The sequence below is a fragment of the Branchiostoma lanceolatum genome, chromosome 3 (assembly GCF_035083965.1).
Source record: "Branchiostoma lanceolatum isolate klBraLanc5 chromosome 3, klBraLanc5.hap2, whole genome shotgun sequence".
Classification (NCBI taxonomy): Eukaryota; Metazoa; Chordata; class Leptocardii; order Amphioxiformes; family Branchiostomatidae; genus Branchiostoma; species Branchiostoma lanceolatum.
In genome coordinates, this window is record NC_089724.1 from 18807726 (window position 1) to 18826907 (window position 19182).

General features: G+C 43.0%; 1 protein-coding gene and 1 pseudogene across 3 annotated transcripts; one reads left to right on the plus strand and one right to left on the minus strand.

The window, feature by feature from the left end:
• Positions 1 to 11586, plus strand: part of LOC136429430 (uncharacterized) — a 30821-nt pseudogene extending 19235 nt beyond the window's left edge.
• On the minus strand, positions 9404 to 19060 carry LOC136430821 (suppressor of fused homolog). Of its 3 annotated transcripts, none has more exons than XM_066421806.1 (13): positions 19044 to 19060; positions 18192 to 18482; positions 15831 to 15965; positions 15556 to 15692; positions 14498 to 14640; positions 14157 to 14242; positions 13555 to 13627; positions 13167 to 13308; positions 12634 to 12757; positions 11990 to 12127; positions 11732 to 11870; positions 11435 to 11503; positions 9404 to 11119 (listed from the first exon to the last, which is right to left on the minus strand). In XM_066421806.1, exons 2-13 carry the CDS (start codon positions 18401 to 18403, stop codon positions 11048 to 11050), a joined length of 1470 nt encoding a protein of 489 aa, XP_066277903.1. In that variant the 5' UTR covers positions 18404 to 18482; positions 19044 to 19060; the 3' UTR covers positions 9404 to 11047. The 3 variants fall into 3 exon arrangements, with proteins under 3 accessions (XP_066277903.1, XP_066277901.1, XP_066277902.1); XM_066421804.1 differs by having other exon boundaries at positions 15541 to 15692; positions 19044 to 19059; XM_066421805.1 differs by lacking the exon at positions 19044 to 19060 and having other exon boundaries at positions 15541 to 15692; positions 18192 to 18485.
• Between the last annotated feature and the right edge of the window lie 122 nt (positions 19061 to 19182).

The window sequence follows — 19182 nt, forward strand, 5'->3', positions numbered from 1 at the left end:
GGCAGTGAAGACTTCCTGCCGTTACATAAGATTATCATCATTTTCCTTTGACTCAGCTCTAAAAATCATAGCAACTAACCACTACCTGGTACGCGTACGAGTAAAAAATACGTCGATTTGTAGGCATGCGCAATGAAAAACTTTCCAGTTGCATTTTAACAGTATTGTCTGCATTATTTTAGCTATAAAAGACGACGACGTCAAGGTGAAGTCGTACACCGCCTGGTCCTTCATGGACAACTTCGAATGGGACAAGGGTTACACGGAGCGGTTCGGGCTCTTCTACGTCGACTTCACCGACCCGAACCGACCTCGAACACCAAAGCGGTCCGCCGGCTTCTACACCGACATCATCGCCAACAACGGCTTCCCTGAGGGAGCTGACGTCACCAAGATGGTCACGGACATGTGGGGGCAGTGTCGAGGATCGGGGACAGCCGGACTCCATGACAGCAATGGATTGTTAGCCCTCTTTTTCACCATTATCGCTTTGTGTACCTCCTTGAAATGGACGTAATGTCGTTCATTTACCCACTGACAAGTGAAATTAATCTAGATACTAGTACATTGTATCTGTTCGCAACCTTTCCAAACCTATGTGTACTTACGTATACCAATTGATCATGGGTGGATAAGTTCTTTATTAACCAGGTCAAATAAATGTCGCTATGTTGAATTTGTTTGAAATAAATATCTCACTACTTTAATTTAATGGGCTCATAGTCATATTTGACAGCTATATGTGCGATGAAGTATCAGTTTCAGCAGGGACCGTCGTTACTATGGTCGCCGTAAGAAAACAGTTAGAAAAAAACATATACTAGTATTTGTTCAAAACAACCATCAAGAATATAAAGCTCCGAGCAATTCTTCACAATAACAGACTTTTGGACTCCTCAAATTTAACCAACTCCAGCTAGGATGCTTTAACCGACCATACGGTAACTTGGAAAAATGGTTGGACCATCTCAGCTTAGCACCCCTCACCACCCCGCAAAAACCACACATTTTGCCCCTTCAGAAAGATCAACGACCCAATCATCGGAAAGCGGGTAGAAATGATGACGTTGGTCATACTGTATTACCTGTGTCCAACACAACATGTCTTCAATGCAGCTTAGCTATAGTAATCATTAACCTAACTTTAGTCATGTTATCAAATAAAGAGGTCAGAGTTCTCCAACGACTCGGCGGGACTTCGGTGTGCTAAGTCGTAGATCACACACTTTGTCGGTCTAAACTCTAAACTCTAAACCACACGTTTAAGTTTTATTTCCCGTAATAGCGGGTTCAAGATGATGTTTCTATGGACCTTCCTTGTGCTGCTGACTACGGCGTACTGTGCTGAGTACGACTATGGCGCGTACGACCCAACCAGAGACAGCTTCCGAACAGGCACCTTTCCTGACGGCTTCATCTGGAGCACGGCCACGGCGTCCTACCAGATCGAGGGCGGCTGGAACGCCAGCGGCAAAGGTGAGTCCATCTGGGACAGGTTCTCCCACACACCTGGTAAGGTAGACCGTGGAGACACCGGAGACGTGGCCTGTGACAGCTACAACAAGTACCGAGAAGACGTGCAGCTCATGAAGAACCTGGGCCTACGGTACTACCGCCTGTCTCTGTCATGGCCGCGAATCTTTCCCGATGGTACTCGGGCAGGTGGCGTCAATCAAGACGGAGTAGACTACTACAACAACGTGATCGACGAACTGCTTGCCAACGACATCACCCCGATGGTGACGCTTTACCACTGGGACCTTCCGCAGGCCCTACAGGACAGGTACGGGGGATGGGTGAACGAAACTCTGGTGGAACACTTCAACGACTACGCATCATACGCCTTTCAGGCGTTTGGTGACAGGGTGAAGTTCTGGCTGACATTCAACGAACCAAAAGTCGTGTGTGACAACGGCCACATCACCGGAGAACACGCCCCCGGCATCCAGGACCCCACCCTGCTGACCGGATATCGTGCTGGACACACGCTTCTGAAGGTAAGAGGACTGCACACCATGTTTACTCACGCTTAATTGTTGGGATATGCACAGAAATCACCATTTGAAATCACCTTTGGTGCACTTACAATATGAAACTAAAATTAGGTACCAAACTGTTATTTTTGATCAATGAACACTGGCGTTCACTTGAAAGCAGTCTCCTTCAGATTACTTTTGGACAGTCATATAAGTGAATAATGTGCCCGCTACAACAGAGACAACCGTGTAAAGTAATATTCTTACCTTCACCCCTCCCGTTTCAGGCCCATGCGAGGGCGTGGCACACCTACGACTTGAACTACAGACAGACTCAGGGCGGCAAAATTGGAATCACCCTGAACTTGGACTGGGGTGAGCCTCGTGACCCTGACCTCCCCACCGACGTCCAGGCCACGGACCGCTTCATGCAGATCAACAGTGGCTGGTTCGCCCACCCCATCTACGTGGACGGCGACTATCCGCCATTCCTAAAGGACGAGGTAAGTTCAGTATTCATATTGTTGATACACGATTACTCAGCGTGAATATAGTAAAAGTGCGAAATTAAAGTCCGTAACAGTAATGTCTATTGTCTGAGTTATTGAGCAAAATACAATATTTTTGGCAAAATGTCTTATCTATTACATATATAGAAACATAACCCGGTCACTGCCAAGTGTAACATGGAAACGGGGTAATCTGGCGTCATAAACAATTTCCTCTACTCACGGCAACGCTGTTATTCCGTTTCTGCTGCAGCTACAGCAGCTTGCCCAGGCGAATCCAGGGATCAACTCGCTGGTCTTTACTCCCGAGGACAAGGACTACATCTTAGGCACGTCTGACTTCTTCGGCTTGAACCATTACGTCACTCGCATCGTCGCAAACAGGGACATCGTTATCGGCCCAGTAAGTATTGACTTGAAAAGATAAGAACGCCTGACCATTTTGTTAGATATGCTTCTTTAAATAGTCCATGCGTTAATAGACCTATCTGCATCAAGTATTGACTGAGTGAACGGCGTTAGTCACAACTACTCTGGATGATCCCAACCATACAACACATACACTTACCTGTATACAGGTAGTCATAACTCGTCAATCTGTAGACAAGATCTACACATGAAGTTGTTACTGATAGTCGTGCCGTTAGTCATGACTAGTGGTTGAAGGCGATTGCTGGCTGTGTATTAGGCTGTATTAAAGAAATGTAAATGTCCTCCTATGACATCAGGGCCAAACGTTCCGAGACACCATTGAAACCACCGTGGCGCCGGAGTGGCCCCGTGCAGAATCTACCTGGCTGTACGTGGTGCCCTGGGGGCTTCGCAGACTGCTCAAGCACATCAAGGTAAAGGACTTTCTTTTGCTATCTACAGAACTGTACAAGTTTGCAGAGAAATCAGAGCAATCGTCTACTCAAGGCCATGTTGAAATGTAACTTTATGATCTATTGGAATCGTGACCTGTTGGTAGACGCGTGAACTTACTTTTTTTCTCATCGTTTTCAGACAAACTACGGAGACCCCGACATATACATCACGGAGAACGGGCGGTCTGACGGCGACGTGCAGCCGCCCATCATAGAGGACACCGAGCGAGTCTGTTACTACGCGGGGTACATCGACGAGGTCTTCAAGGGTATGTAAGCTGCACCCTATATGTCTATCATTACTATTATCATCAACATAGATACAATACAAAACCTCCTTATAACATACAGACATTACACACAAACGTTCTAACGCCAGGTTATCATATCTGCAGCTATCTATGAAGACGACGTCAAAGTGAAGTCGTACACCGCCTGGTCCTTCATGGATAACTTCGAGTGGGCCCGAGGTTACACCGAACGCTTCGGGCTGCACTACGTCGACTTCACCGACCCGAACCGACCCCGAACACCCAAACAGTCTGCAGAATTCTACAAGGACATCATCGCCAACAACGGCTTCCCTGAGGGAGCTGACGTCACGGAGATGGTGCAGGACATGTGGGGGGAGTGTCGGGGGTCTGGTACAGGGCGGATCGGTGTCAGTGGTGGACTGTTAGCTGGGTCTCTATTGGTTATTGCTTTGCATGTTGTCCATCAATTTGTAGTGCTGCCATAACCACTTCTTGTAGCGAAAGTGCTCATTGGTAGAAACTTGCAGTGTTTCGTGATGAGATCTATATGAACGGATCACACTGTTGGTGGTCAGAAGTGCCATTGCGCTTAGCTATGAAATTGTTGTTGAGACTGCTAAATTGCATGGGGGAAATAGCGAACAAATTAGATGAAGCTAGAGTCTACAATATGGTAACAAACTGATGAACCATGGTCTTATTTAACAGAATAAGGATTAATATTATGAATTAATTTGTCCTTTTAAAATCCCTGTGAGAAAGTTGCTATTGCTGCATAAGGGACAAGAGCTCTACGACCTCCTACCTTCGCCAAATGATGTTACCCTTTACAACTGGCGTATTCGAAAGGTTTCTTATTGATTATACAAATAAGGCCCTGATTTCAATAAAATCTGTCCGTTGAAAATTTGTTGCTAGAATTTCCTGGGGAAAACTCAAGACTAATTCTCGCGGGTGTGATGGCGCATGCGTTATGTCTCCGTGGATTTTGCTACCAGTCTTCACGCTTTTCGTGCAAAACTGAATATCAGTCTGCTACAGAGGGATTAGGCGCTGGGACATATGAACCCATGCCAACGTTAGAGTATTGCATTTGTTATCCATATTAGTAGGCGTACGAGATAGTTTAATGCATTAGTTCTGAAGTTACGCTGTTCATAAACTAACAAAGAAACAAACAAAACCACAGAGAGCACCGAAAACCTTCTTGGGGTTAGAAAATATCATATTTGGCCTTTAGGTTTTATGCAAATAGACATATTCACCTATGACGGCTATGTATGGAAACCATACAACACAATGCCTAAAAGAAGTAGGGCTTGGGAACGTCCCCGTTTGAATCATAGTTGTTGTCTTGTATCCCGTATGCAACTGATTGTGGTTTGACTGGTCGTGGTTGAAGTCATACATCGTCAATTATAGAACCCACCATACTTTATTAATAACAGTCAGGTCTGGTTGTACTTGAGAGAAGAAAGCTGTTAGACGTTGCTCACTCTCACCATCACTGATCGACTTCATCGAGGTGCCGTATAACGTTGTTATATTGCTTCATTTGCAATGCAAATAACCATTATTAACCTAGCGCTGAAATACGATTGAATATTAACTAATGGCGGATGACAGGTCAATGTTCACTGGGTTATGTCATGCAGTGGCTAGAAGTCAACAAACGTAGTTAGAATGGTTCTCCCGTTGATCTTGTGTGTAGTCTTAAGCACAGCGCACTGTGCTGTCCAGGACTATGGTGCGTACGATCCCGTCAGAGACGCCTTCCTACCGGGCAGCTTCCCAGACGGTTTTATTTGGAGCACGTCAACCTCGGCTTACCAGATCGAAGGCGCATGGAACGTAGACGGCAAAGGTGAGTCCATCTGGGACAGGTTCTCCCACACACCTGGTAAGGTAGACCGTGGGGACACCGGAGACGTGGCCTGTGACAGTTACAACAAGTACCGAGAAGACGTGCAGCTCATGAAGGCCATGGGTCTGAAGTACTACCGCTTCTCTCTGTCATGGACCCGAATCCTTCCCGATGGCACCGAAGCGGACGGCGTTAACCAAGACGGAGTCGACTACTACAACAACGTCATAAATGAGCTGATCGCAAACGGCATCACCCCGATGGTGACGCTTTACCACTGGGACCTGCCGCAGGCGCTACAAGAGAAGTACGGAGGGTGGGTGAACGAAACCATGGTGCAGCTCTACCACGACTATGTATCGTTTGCCTTCAAGAGCTTCGGGGACAGGGTCAAACTATGGTTAACATTCAACGACGCAAAGATAGTGTGTAACAATGGCTACTTGACCGGGCAGCACGCTCCAGGCATACAAGACCGAAGTCAGCTATCCAGCTACCTCTGTGGACACAATATCCTCAAGGTATAGTACCAGCCTTTGGTGTCTTAATGTATGGTCCATAGATAGTTAAAAAGGGGCAGAATAGCATCTTTCAATATATCACGAGCATTCCACGTCCTGTCACTAAAATCTAAAACAAGGTCATATAAGAGCAAACTAATAGTTACTCTATTCCACAATTCATATCACGTAACATCATAGACGCCATGCAACAGTTCTTCAAACCTTTACTGTTCACTTCCCAAGGCTCATGCTAAGGCGTGGCACGCATACAACACCACCTTCAGAGCAAGTCAAGACGGGAAAGTCGGAATAACCGTTAGCCTGGATTGGGCAGAGCCACGAGACCCCGACCTTCCGGCCGATGTCGCAGCAGCAGATTATTACATGCAGGTCTCTAACAGCCAGTTCGCACATCCCATCTACGTCAACGGGGACTACCCGCCTGACTTCAAGGTTTTGGTGAGTTGTAATACCCAATCACCGGACGGGAGACCTGGCGCATCCCCGTCTTGTATCAGCCAACGAAAGGATATGTCACCCCGTAAGGGGTGGTTTAACCTCGACGGCGCCTGTAAGTACGTCGACTGCTGCTGATGATGATGAATACCCAATCACACAGTCTACGATCTTCGGCCGTATATTGGCTGATCGCCAGCTAGGAGGGCGCCCGATTGTAAAATCGGCAGAGGATCGCGCGTAATATTGACTTGAAAATCCAGGGCTCGGTGAACTGCGAACATCGGCCCCTAAAACTCCCACGATGATCGAACACCGGGCGATTTCTATGCTTCAACTTGTAAGGTTTGATTACACGAAAACCAATGTCACTGAAGTTTTGACGTGGTACATACGGGATGTACTGGGAAGATTGACTCTTTATGTCCCACGTAACTTTGATTCTCTGTTTACTTCTGTTTAACAGGTCCAAAAACTCAAGCAGGCATTACCAGATAAGAACGTCCCAGACTTTTCCGACGAAGAGAAGGCCAGAATTCGTGGCTCGTCGGACTTCTTCGGCTTGAACCACTACACCAGTTGTATTGTCGGACACAGGGATACCCCTGCTGGGAAGGTGAGCATTGTGGATACAGATTATCCTATTTTGGCGACAGGGATTCATTTCAGATTTTTGTCAGAGATCCGCCAAACGAAAAAAAACAGCTTGTTGGCACTGAATGCAGTTGACGGCATCATCAACAGCACGAAATAGGAAGTACATTTGTACATTACCCTGGCCGTTCTGGGTTCTCGTCTCTTTTTCTTAGAATGATTCAGGTCGAAACAAGTATAGGTTCAATTGTCATACAGCATATTTGTCAGATGAGTTGCACATCAGTCACAGCATCCGCTAATTCATTATTGAGGTGACCAATTAACGGCAAATAACTTAACGAACACTATAAGGCCAACATGCTGTTACCTCCGTGAAAACGGAGGTATTGATCAGGTCTGTGTGCTTGTTTGGCCATGCTTATTCAAATATTGTACAGTGCCGGGATGCTAGGCAGAGGATGGTGCAACCGGAGTTTGGCAGGATGAGAAGATTGGCTTGGCCTGGTCCAAAGTTGGTCCTTCATGATGGGAAGGTTGCTTTGCCCAAGTCCAAAGCTGTTCTAGCAAAGGCAGAATCAGCGAGAAATTCACAATAATGAAACAAGGCATTCACAAAAACTCCTCAATTTCTTGTTGCTTAAAGGGTCCCCTGGACAACATCAACATCACAAGGTCTCCGGAGTGGCGGCGTGCTGCTACTGACTGGCTGTACGCTGTGCCATGGGGAATGCGTCGAGTGCTCAAATACATAAAGGTACCTATCAAACTTACAGCTTTGGAGATTGCATTTTCATAGATCTCAAACGCACACCAACCCTGAAGAAATATGCATTTATCCTAACTAATGAGAGTTAAGATATGCTAGCTGAGGTATATACTATACAGCGTAGAATATGACAAATACAAATTGATATGATAATTTGCTTCAAGGAAACCTTTGGAGATCCTGATGTGTACATCACGGAAAACGGCTGGTCTGACAGTGACGTGACGCCACCTGTCATGGAGGACACGGACCGCATCTGTTACTTCATGACGTACATCGATGAGGTACTGAAGGGTGCGTATGTTCACGTTTTATAATGGTATGTTCTCCCTCCTATGTTTAGTTGAACACTACAACTTGAGGCCACATATATTCAATGACGCTGTGTGTGTGTGTGTTTTGGGTACATTTCTGCAATCCCAATACATGTACACACAATGCAGCGTTATCAACTGCCGTACATCCTCAGTGCTGCTATTTCTGAGACTGGAGGGGTTGCAGAGCAGGATGGGTAATGGGGTGAAGTCTGCCATCTCTGATTGCCTTGTTCAGTAGGTAGCAAAAGGGCACAGACACAAACCAAGTCAAGTATAGCAGTAGTGTTTGGGGGTTTACTGACTTAGGAACGAAACCAGTTATTTCTACAACACGACAATTGATCATGTTTTCTGTTTCCACTGGCATTGCTAGCTCCACCACATTACTCTTCAACTATTAAGTCTTCCCCTGTATTGCTCTGCAGCTATCAAGAATGACAAAGTGAAGGTTCTAGCGTACACCACCTGGTCAATAATGGACAACATGGAGTGGGAAACTGGCTACACTCAGCGCTTCGGAATGCATTATGTCACCTTCACGGACCCGAACCGGCCTCGGGCACCCAAGCAGTCTTCAAGGTTCTACAAGGACATCATCGCCAACAACGGCTTCCCTGAGGGAGCAGAGATCACCAAGATGGTCCAGAACATGTGGGGGAGATGTCGGAATGGCAGTGTTGTCAGGGGGAAGCTGTAGGGAATAATTTTTCAAACAGCAATTGTTGTATTATAGCTCTGGAATATAAAGTATGGGGAATGTGTACTCTACAAGCAGAGGTTGGTGGGGAAGATGGTGACCAGACAAAAAATGGGGCATATGATAAAGAGGTCACCATCTTCCCCACCAACCTCTGCTTGTAGAGTAGGGAATGTGGGCAATATGGGGAAAAGGGAGAACAGTGCTGGGTGATATGAACCCATGCCAACATAAGGATGTTAGCACTTGTTATCCATGGTGGCAACCATCCATGATGCCCCTCTCAAGACTTGAACTCTGTGTCAGCTTTCTTGTGGGAATAATTGCTTGACAAGAGTCTGTGTACAAGAGTCTGTGATTCCTGTTTATCTATGAATACAGGAATAGTACTACAAGCACTACTACTTCTACTAGGAAAAGTTCTCTTCCCATATTTAATATTCTGAACAAAATGAAGAACCTGCAAGGATGCTTGACAGACATTCCAAAACGTTGAGCATCAATCTAAAAATACAAAGTACACATTCAAGGAGATCGGGACAGAAAAATATGATGGGTATCACCAGGGATAACACAAACATGAAAAAAGACTCAAGTCTGGACATAAAACAGCATATATTTACAGTTTCCTTGACAAAGCAGCAACTAGAAAACTACATTTCCTATGTGCTATATGAAAAATATTTTTTCTGTACATTTATAAGGCAATGCTTAAGACAGGGCAAAGAAAATAACTACAGTACATCCTTTTGGTACTATGGTATGGAGCCAGTTGACTATTAACATTGGTCATACCAAATGTTTAGAAAATAATGAGGCACCAGGTACAGAAATACAAGGTAAAATGTTCTACAATGAGAATCAACAAAAATGGTCTTGCCTTGCGAAGAGACAACGCAGCAGCAATCTAGAATTGTGAGTGATGAATTCTCTTGTAAGGCACTAGTCATTAACAGCTGAGATCACCAACACTGCTAAAACTCCATTACAAACCAAAATATCGTGCTGTTTGGAGAAAACAATTACATCATGTTGCTTTCAGAATTCAATTAGAGCATTAAGCACAATATCAACTTTACTTTACATAATACTAACTTTAAACTGTGATACATGTAATGAAGGCAGGGAAGCAAAGGGAAAACCTATAACATCTACAAATCAAACAAAGTACCAAAAGCAACTTCAGCAGCAAAACAAGCAATTTGCCAGTTCTTAGATACAAGTTGTACATCAGTGTCTCCTAGATATCGAAGACAAGCATGTATTTAATATGTTGAAAGATGTTACATGCACAGTATACAAGCAGTCTATACCATACATAGGAATGATTCCCAAACAAAGCCTTTAAATAATTGAATGGCCAACTGTCCTTCCCTGTCCAAATAAAATCATCAAAGGAACCTGAATCACCCTGTCATTTCCTACAATGGAAAGGAAAATTCCCACAAAACATTTCACTGAATACACATGTCATCTTTGTACTAATATCCCTGGCAATCCTATGCCATCTAATACTACTAGTATGCCTTTGTATGTGGAATTTATTTCCACATTGCTAGTGTCTTAATGATTTTTTGTGGAGTACAAGCTGTATGGTTCCAATTAACGGACATAAAACATTTAAAACCTAAGGTGCTTAAAACAAAGTAATTGATAAACTACTACAAATGTAACATTGTGAAGTGTATTGTGGCCATAGAGTCTATAAATGTAGGACATTTTCAGTGCAACAATTCCTGGGGCCTATCTCCCAAAGAAGAACTGTTATGGCAAGTGTCTCACCTTGATAAATTGATGTTGTGGCAAATTTATAGCATTTCATCAACACTATGTTAACCTTTGTCATCATCACTACCAATATGCTTTAGAGAACAGTATAAATACCCCAGCATTCCACAGGGAAACAATTAACAAAGCCTCTTATTTAGAAATTGACTCATGTTCAATTCAGGTGTCAACATAGTAAGAATCTTAATCACCATGTAGTACTTGTACAAATGCCATACTGTACAGAGGCATTGAAATAGTTTTAAAAAGATTTCTAGTCATTCATTCTAAACACATTTTCCTTGTCTTCTGTTACTCACTTTTATCCCCAATACAGGAGAAAGTGTATGATACTCTATTCATAACTTCTGAGGCACCTTTCTCACAATTTCAAAATAGATACAGTAAGCACTGCACAAAAACAATCTCTCCCACCCATATACAACATGGCTTTTTAAAAACCACACCTTCCATGTCACCAGTCGTCTGGAAGGACACTAATGGTCAACCCCTTCTCTCTCCATCTGTACTGCTTTGGCACCTCAAGCTGAGGAAATACAATACACAGATGACATCAGTTACATGTACAGAGATGCCAACATCTGAACATCATATCTTATAGCAATAAAAATACTTAAATCTATCATCTTTACCCCTGAAGTTTCTTCAGAAGAGTCTTTCAGATTTTTTTCACTTCTCAGTTATATGATCCTAATAAAATTAGAATAAGTTCCAGGCAATTTGGCCAACTAAGTCTCTGACATACATAACACCGATTTGATTAGAGGCATTTCCATGTTGGAAGCTTGATTAGAAGTCGTATGATGAGAACATAAGATTACAAAGTTGCAAAGAGTCTTACTTCCTCTGTGTTGGACAGCTCCTCCAAGTCTTTTATGACGGCTTCTAGAAAATCTTCTGGTATAAGAACCTACAGGATCAAATATGATATATTACTTCACAGAACATGTAATTTCCTTTCTACTTCATTGTTGAATAAAAATTGTGATAGTTCATCTGAGGCCCTTATCGCACAGCACCTGTAGTTACTTAGAACACTATTTATGATAGTTGTAAAAGAAATGACAGCAAAACAATAAGCGAAGAGAGCATTACTTAAAAAATGCACAAATACAACATGTTCTTGCATTTAGCTTACCTGTAACCATGGCCCTCTTGAGGCATATGGGTGGCTTTCATCCGCTATGGCTCCCATCACTCGTGGTGACACAAACGTTATTGCAGAATTCCCTGACACGTCCTTGAACGTAAAGTGGCGGCCGTGTTTCAATCTCCCCCTGAACGTGCATAAAGGCATGAGCATGTTGCATCATCTACATGGCAGTAAAGTGTAGCATCAGCTGGATGGAACAGACTTTAGTTTTTGTTTGTTAACTTCACAACCCACAGTCCTTACCTCATGACTAGTGGCAGTAGAGTCCCAGCCTCCTTGTTGATTTTGACATGTACAGCATCCATGGTCTGGCTCCTCTGCAGCTCACCAGGCTTCACCTCTTCTGTACTGCCTGAGCTGCTCAAGGAGTCTTTCCTCTCTCTAAAAACAGTCATTTAAATAATGAATGTCAAGGCAGCTGTTTTGTTTCATCATGCATACAAGAAAGTTTAACATTTAACAATATCATAGACGACTTTTTGATAAAGCTAATAGTGTTTTTATGTCTAGTATAATGAATTTATTCTGGTACCAAACAACACCATGGTAGTACTCCCACAGAATATGGGACAGTGTCATGGCAAAAACACAAGGAACTCCCACAAACTCAGAACTGTGACATGTAGAACTAATAGATACAGAGATTCACCGATACCTTATCTCAATACTCAACAACGGCATGTTGTAAATGATCTATTCTTAATTGAATGAATAAGGAAAAGATTTTATACTACAATACGCTTAAAGCCTAATAGCGAATTAAGAATATTGAAATTATGATGTTATATGTAACTGTACAGTTTTTAAAGTTGCCAGTTAAAAATGACGCAATTTAGCCTGGGGCTGCAACGTTCTTTCAATTTCAACAAACCATTCATTCCCCATACCTGTCTGTGTTGTGGTTGACATGATCAGTCAAGTCGGCGCCCGCCCCGGTCCCAAACCCAGCAGCCCCTGATCCATGCTGCCCCATCAGCCCCCTCCGCAGCTCCGCCTTGATCTGCTCAGACTCTGCAGAGGTGATGGAAAATTACAGTTGACACAAAAACTGGACACTTGGGAGTAAAAAGTAGTAGTAGTAGTAGTAGTAGTAGTAGGCATTCATACATTTATAAGTCTGAATTGGTACAAATTGTACACAATGAACATATCATTTGTTTTTACCATTTAGATGTTTCAGTTCTGAAGCAAGTCTCTGTTTTTCTTCCCCCCGTTGTAAACCGTTCTGAAGTCTCTGTCTTCGAAGTGTTCTATTTGCGGCAAGTGTCCCAGGAGTACATAGAGCTTGGTCCAAAGGGTAGGTGGTAAATAGTGCTCACTATTATACCCTGCAATATTCAGGGTAAGTTTCTTCAGTAATAATGAACTTGATACAGTTATTCAAAGACACCCTACACGATATTGATATTCAGCCACTCACCATGAGGTGTTATACGCTGTCTGACTGTTTCCTCTGATTCTTCTCTTTCTTCCCGCGACTCCTCCATCTCTTCCCAGCTGCACTTCGCACTCACACCACTCAGGTTGGAGCCCTCAGTCTCGATTCCTCTCTCCACAACCTCCTACTCACAAAAACAACCAAGGGAAAATTCAGAACTTCATAAAGCTGTGAACAATATCTAGACAATCTTATCAATATCTTTTGTCTATTAGTCCAAAATTTAGTTCCTTATTTCTTTCCATGTCGACATCTGCGGCAACTAATATTGAGTATCATATGGATGAGCTCACAGTAGATATCTTGGAATTTTCAGTAAGAAACTGTAAATGACATTGATGATACAGAATGGATGGTTTCTCTTACTAACCTGAAGTTGTGGGTCCTTCTCAAAGATAGTTTCACCTCTTCTCATGTCGGTGAGGAGCCATGGTCCCCCTGCACTGTGGGATGAAAGAAAAAGGTAATCAACAACACAACCAACTTTAATTTCCAAGCACACTGGTGATACTGGTGATAAAAAATTGGCACACATTTGGAAGTACATTATTCACTGTTTCTGCTTACATGCCAGAAAATCCATTAAAAAAGCATCTTTAGGTCAATGCAACATCCAACTCCTTCACTGTAAACCATTACATAACATGACTACTAATACTGTAAATGCAGAAATGTTCGCGGCGGTTTTATGTTCGCTGTTTTTGCAATGAACTTTCAGCACAAACTTAAAACCACTGTGAAACTTTTTGCCAATCTATGACTGTAGCGCTGATATTGTTTCAAATGCGAAGTTAAAACCCCCGCGAACACTCCGTTCTCCCCCTACCGCGAATTAAAAACCTCACAAACTTAAATGCATTTACAGTAGTATTATCAACCAAGCATGGTACAAATAGAGCCAATTCTTTAATATGTGACCCATGAAAAGAAAAGGAAGTACAGTAGTACTAGTAGTATTACTGGAATACCTACACTGGCACATTGCGCAGCAGCTCCAGGATGCCTGGGCCGTTCCATCTCTGTGCAGCCTGCAGCTCCTCTGCAGTCACTCCAATAATCTAAGTTGGGGAACAACAACTTGTCAAAGTCAATACCAGGGTATTGGCCATGATCACAGTCACCAGAACCTTTTCAACTGCAGCAATATAGCCTATCAACTTAAAATGTTTGTTTTTATTTCCACATGCACAAGTGGTAAACATAGAATCTGATTTAAAGGAAAAGTATGCAAGTGATATGCCTTAAAAACTAAGCTCTATCATTAACAGTGAGCATAACCATAGTTTGTATGTTACAGAATGAATAGCCTATACCTGAATAAAGTTGATGGTGCCCATTGGGGACAAGATTGACTGTAGGAGAGGGTCCTCTGCCATCAGCATGTGTTGGATTCGAGACTCGCTGCTGTCCAGCGCATTGTGCCACGACACATGATCCCCAGCACACAGGACATTTTCTGTGGACACGCAATGTAGTAATTAAGTCTGGCATACATAGCAAAGTCTTTGGCACGGGAGTCTCCTGAGTCATGAGGCAGACTGACGGAGACTACATGTTGCTGGCTCTGCTCACTTTTTCTCAACTGAAGTTCTCTGGCTCTCTGCTATTGCTGTCCTGACTGTCTGACTGAATCGCTGTGCCTTAGAAATCACCCGTCTTTTCATTCTGTCTTCAACATACAGACATTTAGATAATGGTCTACTCAAACCGCATGACATCAGTTACTTCATCTGACCCTGTTATCGAATCTGTTAGTAGTTCACTTCAATCAAGAACAGCACATCGGATAACACACTGTTGATATCAATGGCACAGTAATTACAGACTATATTACAAGTTTGGCATGAGGGCTGCACAGTGTCTTCCTGTACTAGTAAGTTGGTGATGAGGAGCAATCTTATTACAGCTTGCATACACAATAATTGTACAACACATTTGTACAGGGTTTCCACCATTCTTACATGTGCAAAAATACCTTTTTATGGCATCTAGAATGTTTTTGTGAAAGGACTGACACTTTTTATGGATGACATCAGCGCGTGCATTGATTTTCTGAAAGTAGTTTGCGACATATTGTACTATTTTCGTTATGTTGACCATTGCCGAAGGGTAAAAAAATCTTGTTTTTTATTTCAAAATCAGGCAAAAATCAATGCGCGCGCTGATGTCATCCATAAAATTTACTTGCTGTGGCTTTATGAATGACTCTTTCTCTACCTACATGTAAAAGGTCATAATATACCACAGACACACACAACAGAGATTAACAATCATTTTGCCATCACACGGTACACAGTAATAAGACACTGAACACGGTACACACAAACTGTTATGAAATGTAGAAAAGATTCCTTACGATTGCTCTCCTCACCTGACTGGAAGACATATCTAGCCAGGGTCTGCATGAGGGCAGCAGGCCAGGTGGGCGGGGCTGTTTCACCGGTCTCTTTCTTTAGGCGGATTGTCAACTCAAAACCAAAGCCACTTGGGCCTTCTGGGCCAGTGTATCTAGGGGACAAAAACACAAGCCCAAGTCAAGTCAAAAGTAAACTTAGAATGTATTCTTTATCTTTAATCTTTATGTAGTAATAATCATATTGTTAACAATAACTTGATACGTAGACTAGTATCATATACAGTACTTACTCGTGCACTCTGCCATCCCCATACAGATCTGAGAGACCAAAGCTGACATAATGCCAGTGTGCAGGGATGCCTCTGTTTGGGTCTCCTGGGTTGGAATACATGCTGATGTAGTCCAGTGGATCTGGCCCACCCAACCTGGCAAAGAAGAAAACAGAGAGTCATCATTTGGATGATTTGGCATAGTAGACCACTAACACAGCATTGTAACTGAAACTGTTCATAATGCCTTTAGGTAAATGCATTAAGTACTACAGTCAAACTTGTACTGCGCCCACCTCTACACGTGGGCCACCTGGCCAATGTGACAACTTTTTGGAGGTCCCTAACTGGCCTAAGATTATTTTTTCCATTGACACAAGTATTAACAATCCTGGCTATAGTGACCACAACAACCAGATTGAATCGGTCCTCTGAGTGGTCTTCTTGGGCAGCGTTGATTGTATGCAGTTGTGCCTTCTAACATATGTAACCATGCTCAGACTGCTTTCAAAGAACATTTCAAAAATCTGCCTGAAGAAAGAAGTCCGTTCCAACAGACATTAGTCTTTTCATAGCTGCAGGGTATATCCAACATGGAGAGCAGGCCACTTTCCCAGGCCCTGGCCACTGACTGACTGACATGGACATGACCTCTACATACTATTGATAGCACTGCCCCCAACAGAGCTGAACCACTATTAACTGTTCAACCACACAGAGTCACTATCAGGTTTACATTTTAATGACAGTGTTGCCAAAGGGGCCAATAGAGCCACCTCCAGCAAAGGTTATGGCCCTCCTCCATTGTGCTCCAGGCCACTCAATAGACTAATCATGAATTATGTAAAGACCATTTAAACATTGTGTTGCCCAACCAATATTGATACAGTGTGGCTTATTCTGTGGCTGCATTCTCTTACTTCTTGATAATCATTAGGCTCAGAACTTAGGAACAAAACATTATTTCCACTACCAATGGGGAACTACTACTAGCATTCACACCTCTTCTGCATCATCCACATTGGCACAACATCAACATATTACAACACCTGAAGGTACAATTAAAGACCCCTTGATCTTAATGACATTTCTTAATTACTAGTCTGTAGGTGTGAATAGGCCCCAATTAACACAACTTCAAACAACAACAATGGATAATACAGTCAATCCTGAATAAGCTATAAAGCCCTTATGGACCCCCTGCCTTGTAAAACCTGCCATTATATGGAAAAACACAGGCTCTCACACCGCACATCTCCCACAGAGAGGATCATGAAGCTTTAATTTTAACAAATGTGACGGCTTCAGTATACTGTACCTAAATTCTATACTTTATGATTACAGTCTGTGGTTAGGATCCCCTCACATCTTACCAGCGTTGAAATAACTAAAAATAGATTTAAGAGAAAAAACATTAAACTTTAAAACGCTTTTGTCCCATCACAGTCTACTAACTTCATGAATTATATTATGAACCCTTAAGTATCAATGTCACCTCATGGTAATTTTTCTGACACAAAGTATCATAAGATGTAGCCAAGAGGTCCAGTTAAAAGTGAATGACGTTTCATTAAACCAAATCAGATACAGGTTTGGAAGTCAAGAGGTCTGATTGAACTTGAAATTGACTAACCTATCATCATGGGAACCATACTCTGCCTAAATTCAGACCAGGTTGTTAACGTTATCTGTTTAAAGTATTTTGCACTTGCTCGCAGCGAAATGACACTATTTTGTTCTATAGTTAACTTATAACGTTACGAACGTTATATATAAAAAATATATAATATCTTACTGTAAGAAACAAACAAAAATTTGGGGGAGGGGGTAGAGTTAATTTTCGTGTCATGGAATCTATCAAAACCACGGACTGGTTCCTAAGAATCTGAAGTTGATAAAACCTAACATTTTGCCTAGGGGGGTAAGCAGACGTACAAGTTGCTCTGTAAAGTCTGCCACCTCAAAGTCAAAGTGGTAAGATGGTATTAAAAAGGAAGCTCCAACCAAGCTATATAACCTCCTTGTATAAATAGTGCGTGGTGTAACATCTTTTTTGCCTTCTATCCTATTCTGGCTGCAGAATGAAGACTTTGAACTTAAGCTATAGTAACTGATATCCGTTCGAAGCGACCCGAAGTTGAGATCTCAGGATGTGGCTTCAGGCCGGTAGCAGACTGCAAGTTGATACGGTGCGCCGCACTGGTGCACGCCGCCACACAAAGGCTTGGTTCCCAACAAAACGCTGACTAAAACCTGGATTTAAACATTCTTGTCGAGGTCTTTGGTAACTTTTCTGTGTCGTTAAGACTAGGGATTTTGAGAAAATGTTATTTGGAAAGGGAAAATTTGCTCCTGAAATGACCATAACAAAGCATGCCTCACCAGTATTTGACGACAGCCGTGACTTGGAGCGGGTTGGGTTGGTCGGCATACAGTCGCCGACAGGCTTGGTAGATGGCTTGGAGCCCAACTGGGGTCGTCATGGGCATCATCTGTGGTGGCATGGGCATCCCGGGTACCCCAGGGTGGGGATGGTGGTGCGGGATGGCCTCCGTCCCGGGGACAGGGGAGAGATGTGGAGGACCCGACTCCATCTTGGTGAGCTCACTGCATCCGTCCAAAACACCAGTCTGCTCACTGTTCCAACAGTCGTCAGCACCCCCGATAATTACCCTGTTTGTGATTTAAATAACAGAGGTTTTCTCCACTTCAAGCCACATTACAAAGCCTTTCATGAATTTTCATGACATCAAATAGACTATGGTGATTTTCGTACCAATTTTTTGAAGTTGATAGACAAAGTATTAGAAAATAAACTCATATTGCGCAGGAGTAAAGATAGTAAATCTACTGGCTTGCTTTTCCTTCCTTCCAAGCAGGCACAGACCACCCACATTGTGCCTAGATCACAACTTTTATACGCCATATTCTGTAAATGTACATGTATGTTTAATTTTTCGCACTAAGGACATGCTTTGCTCATGTGGGAGATTTTTCGTGTTGTCCTCTTTCTTTACGAATAAAGCCAATAAAGGCTATTCAGAGTTTTCAAGCGGATTCTCTCAGCAGACGACAAAACTGCTGCAGGCGTTGGACGTTGAAAAACTGGTGGAAAATTTGCCTTAATTTTGCGAGGAGCTCATAGATGTCTAGGTATATTCCAATGCCAAGTTATCATGCACAGAGAAGTGTTCCGTGATGGCAAAGCGTCAAGCAAATAAAAAAAGCTCTAACCATCAACAGGTAACACACGCTCACCCCTGTTTAGAAAAATAGACTAGTCGAGAAAATAACTTTGACCTGATGGCACGGAAGTACAACGACATTTCGGAAGCTTTTCTGAGTAAATAGGAACTGCATCACAGCATAGCAA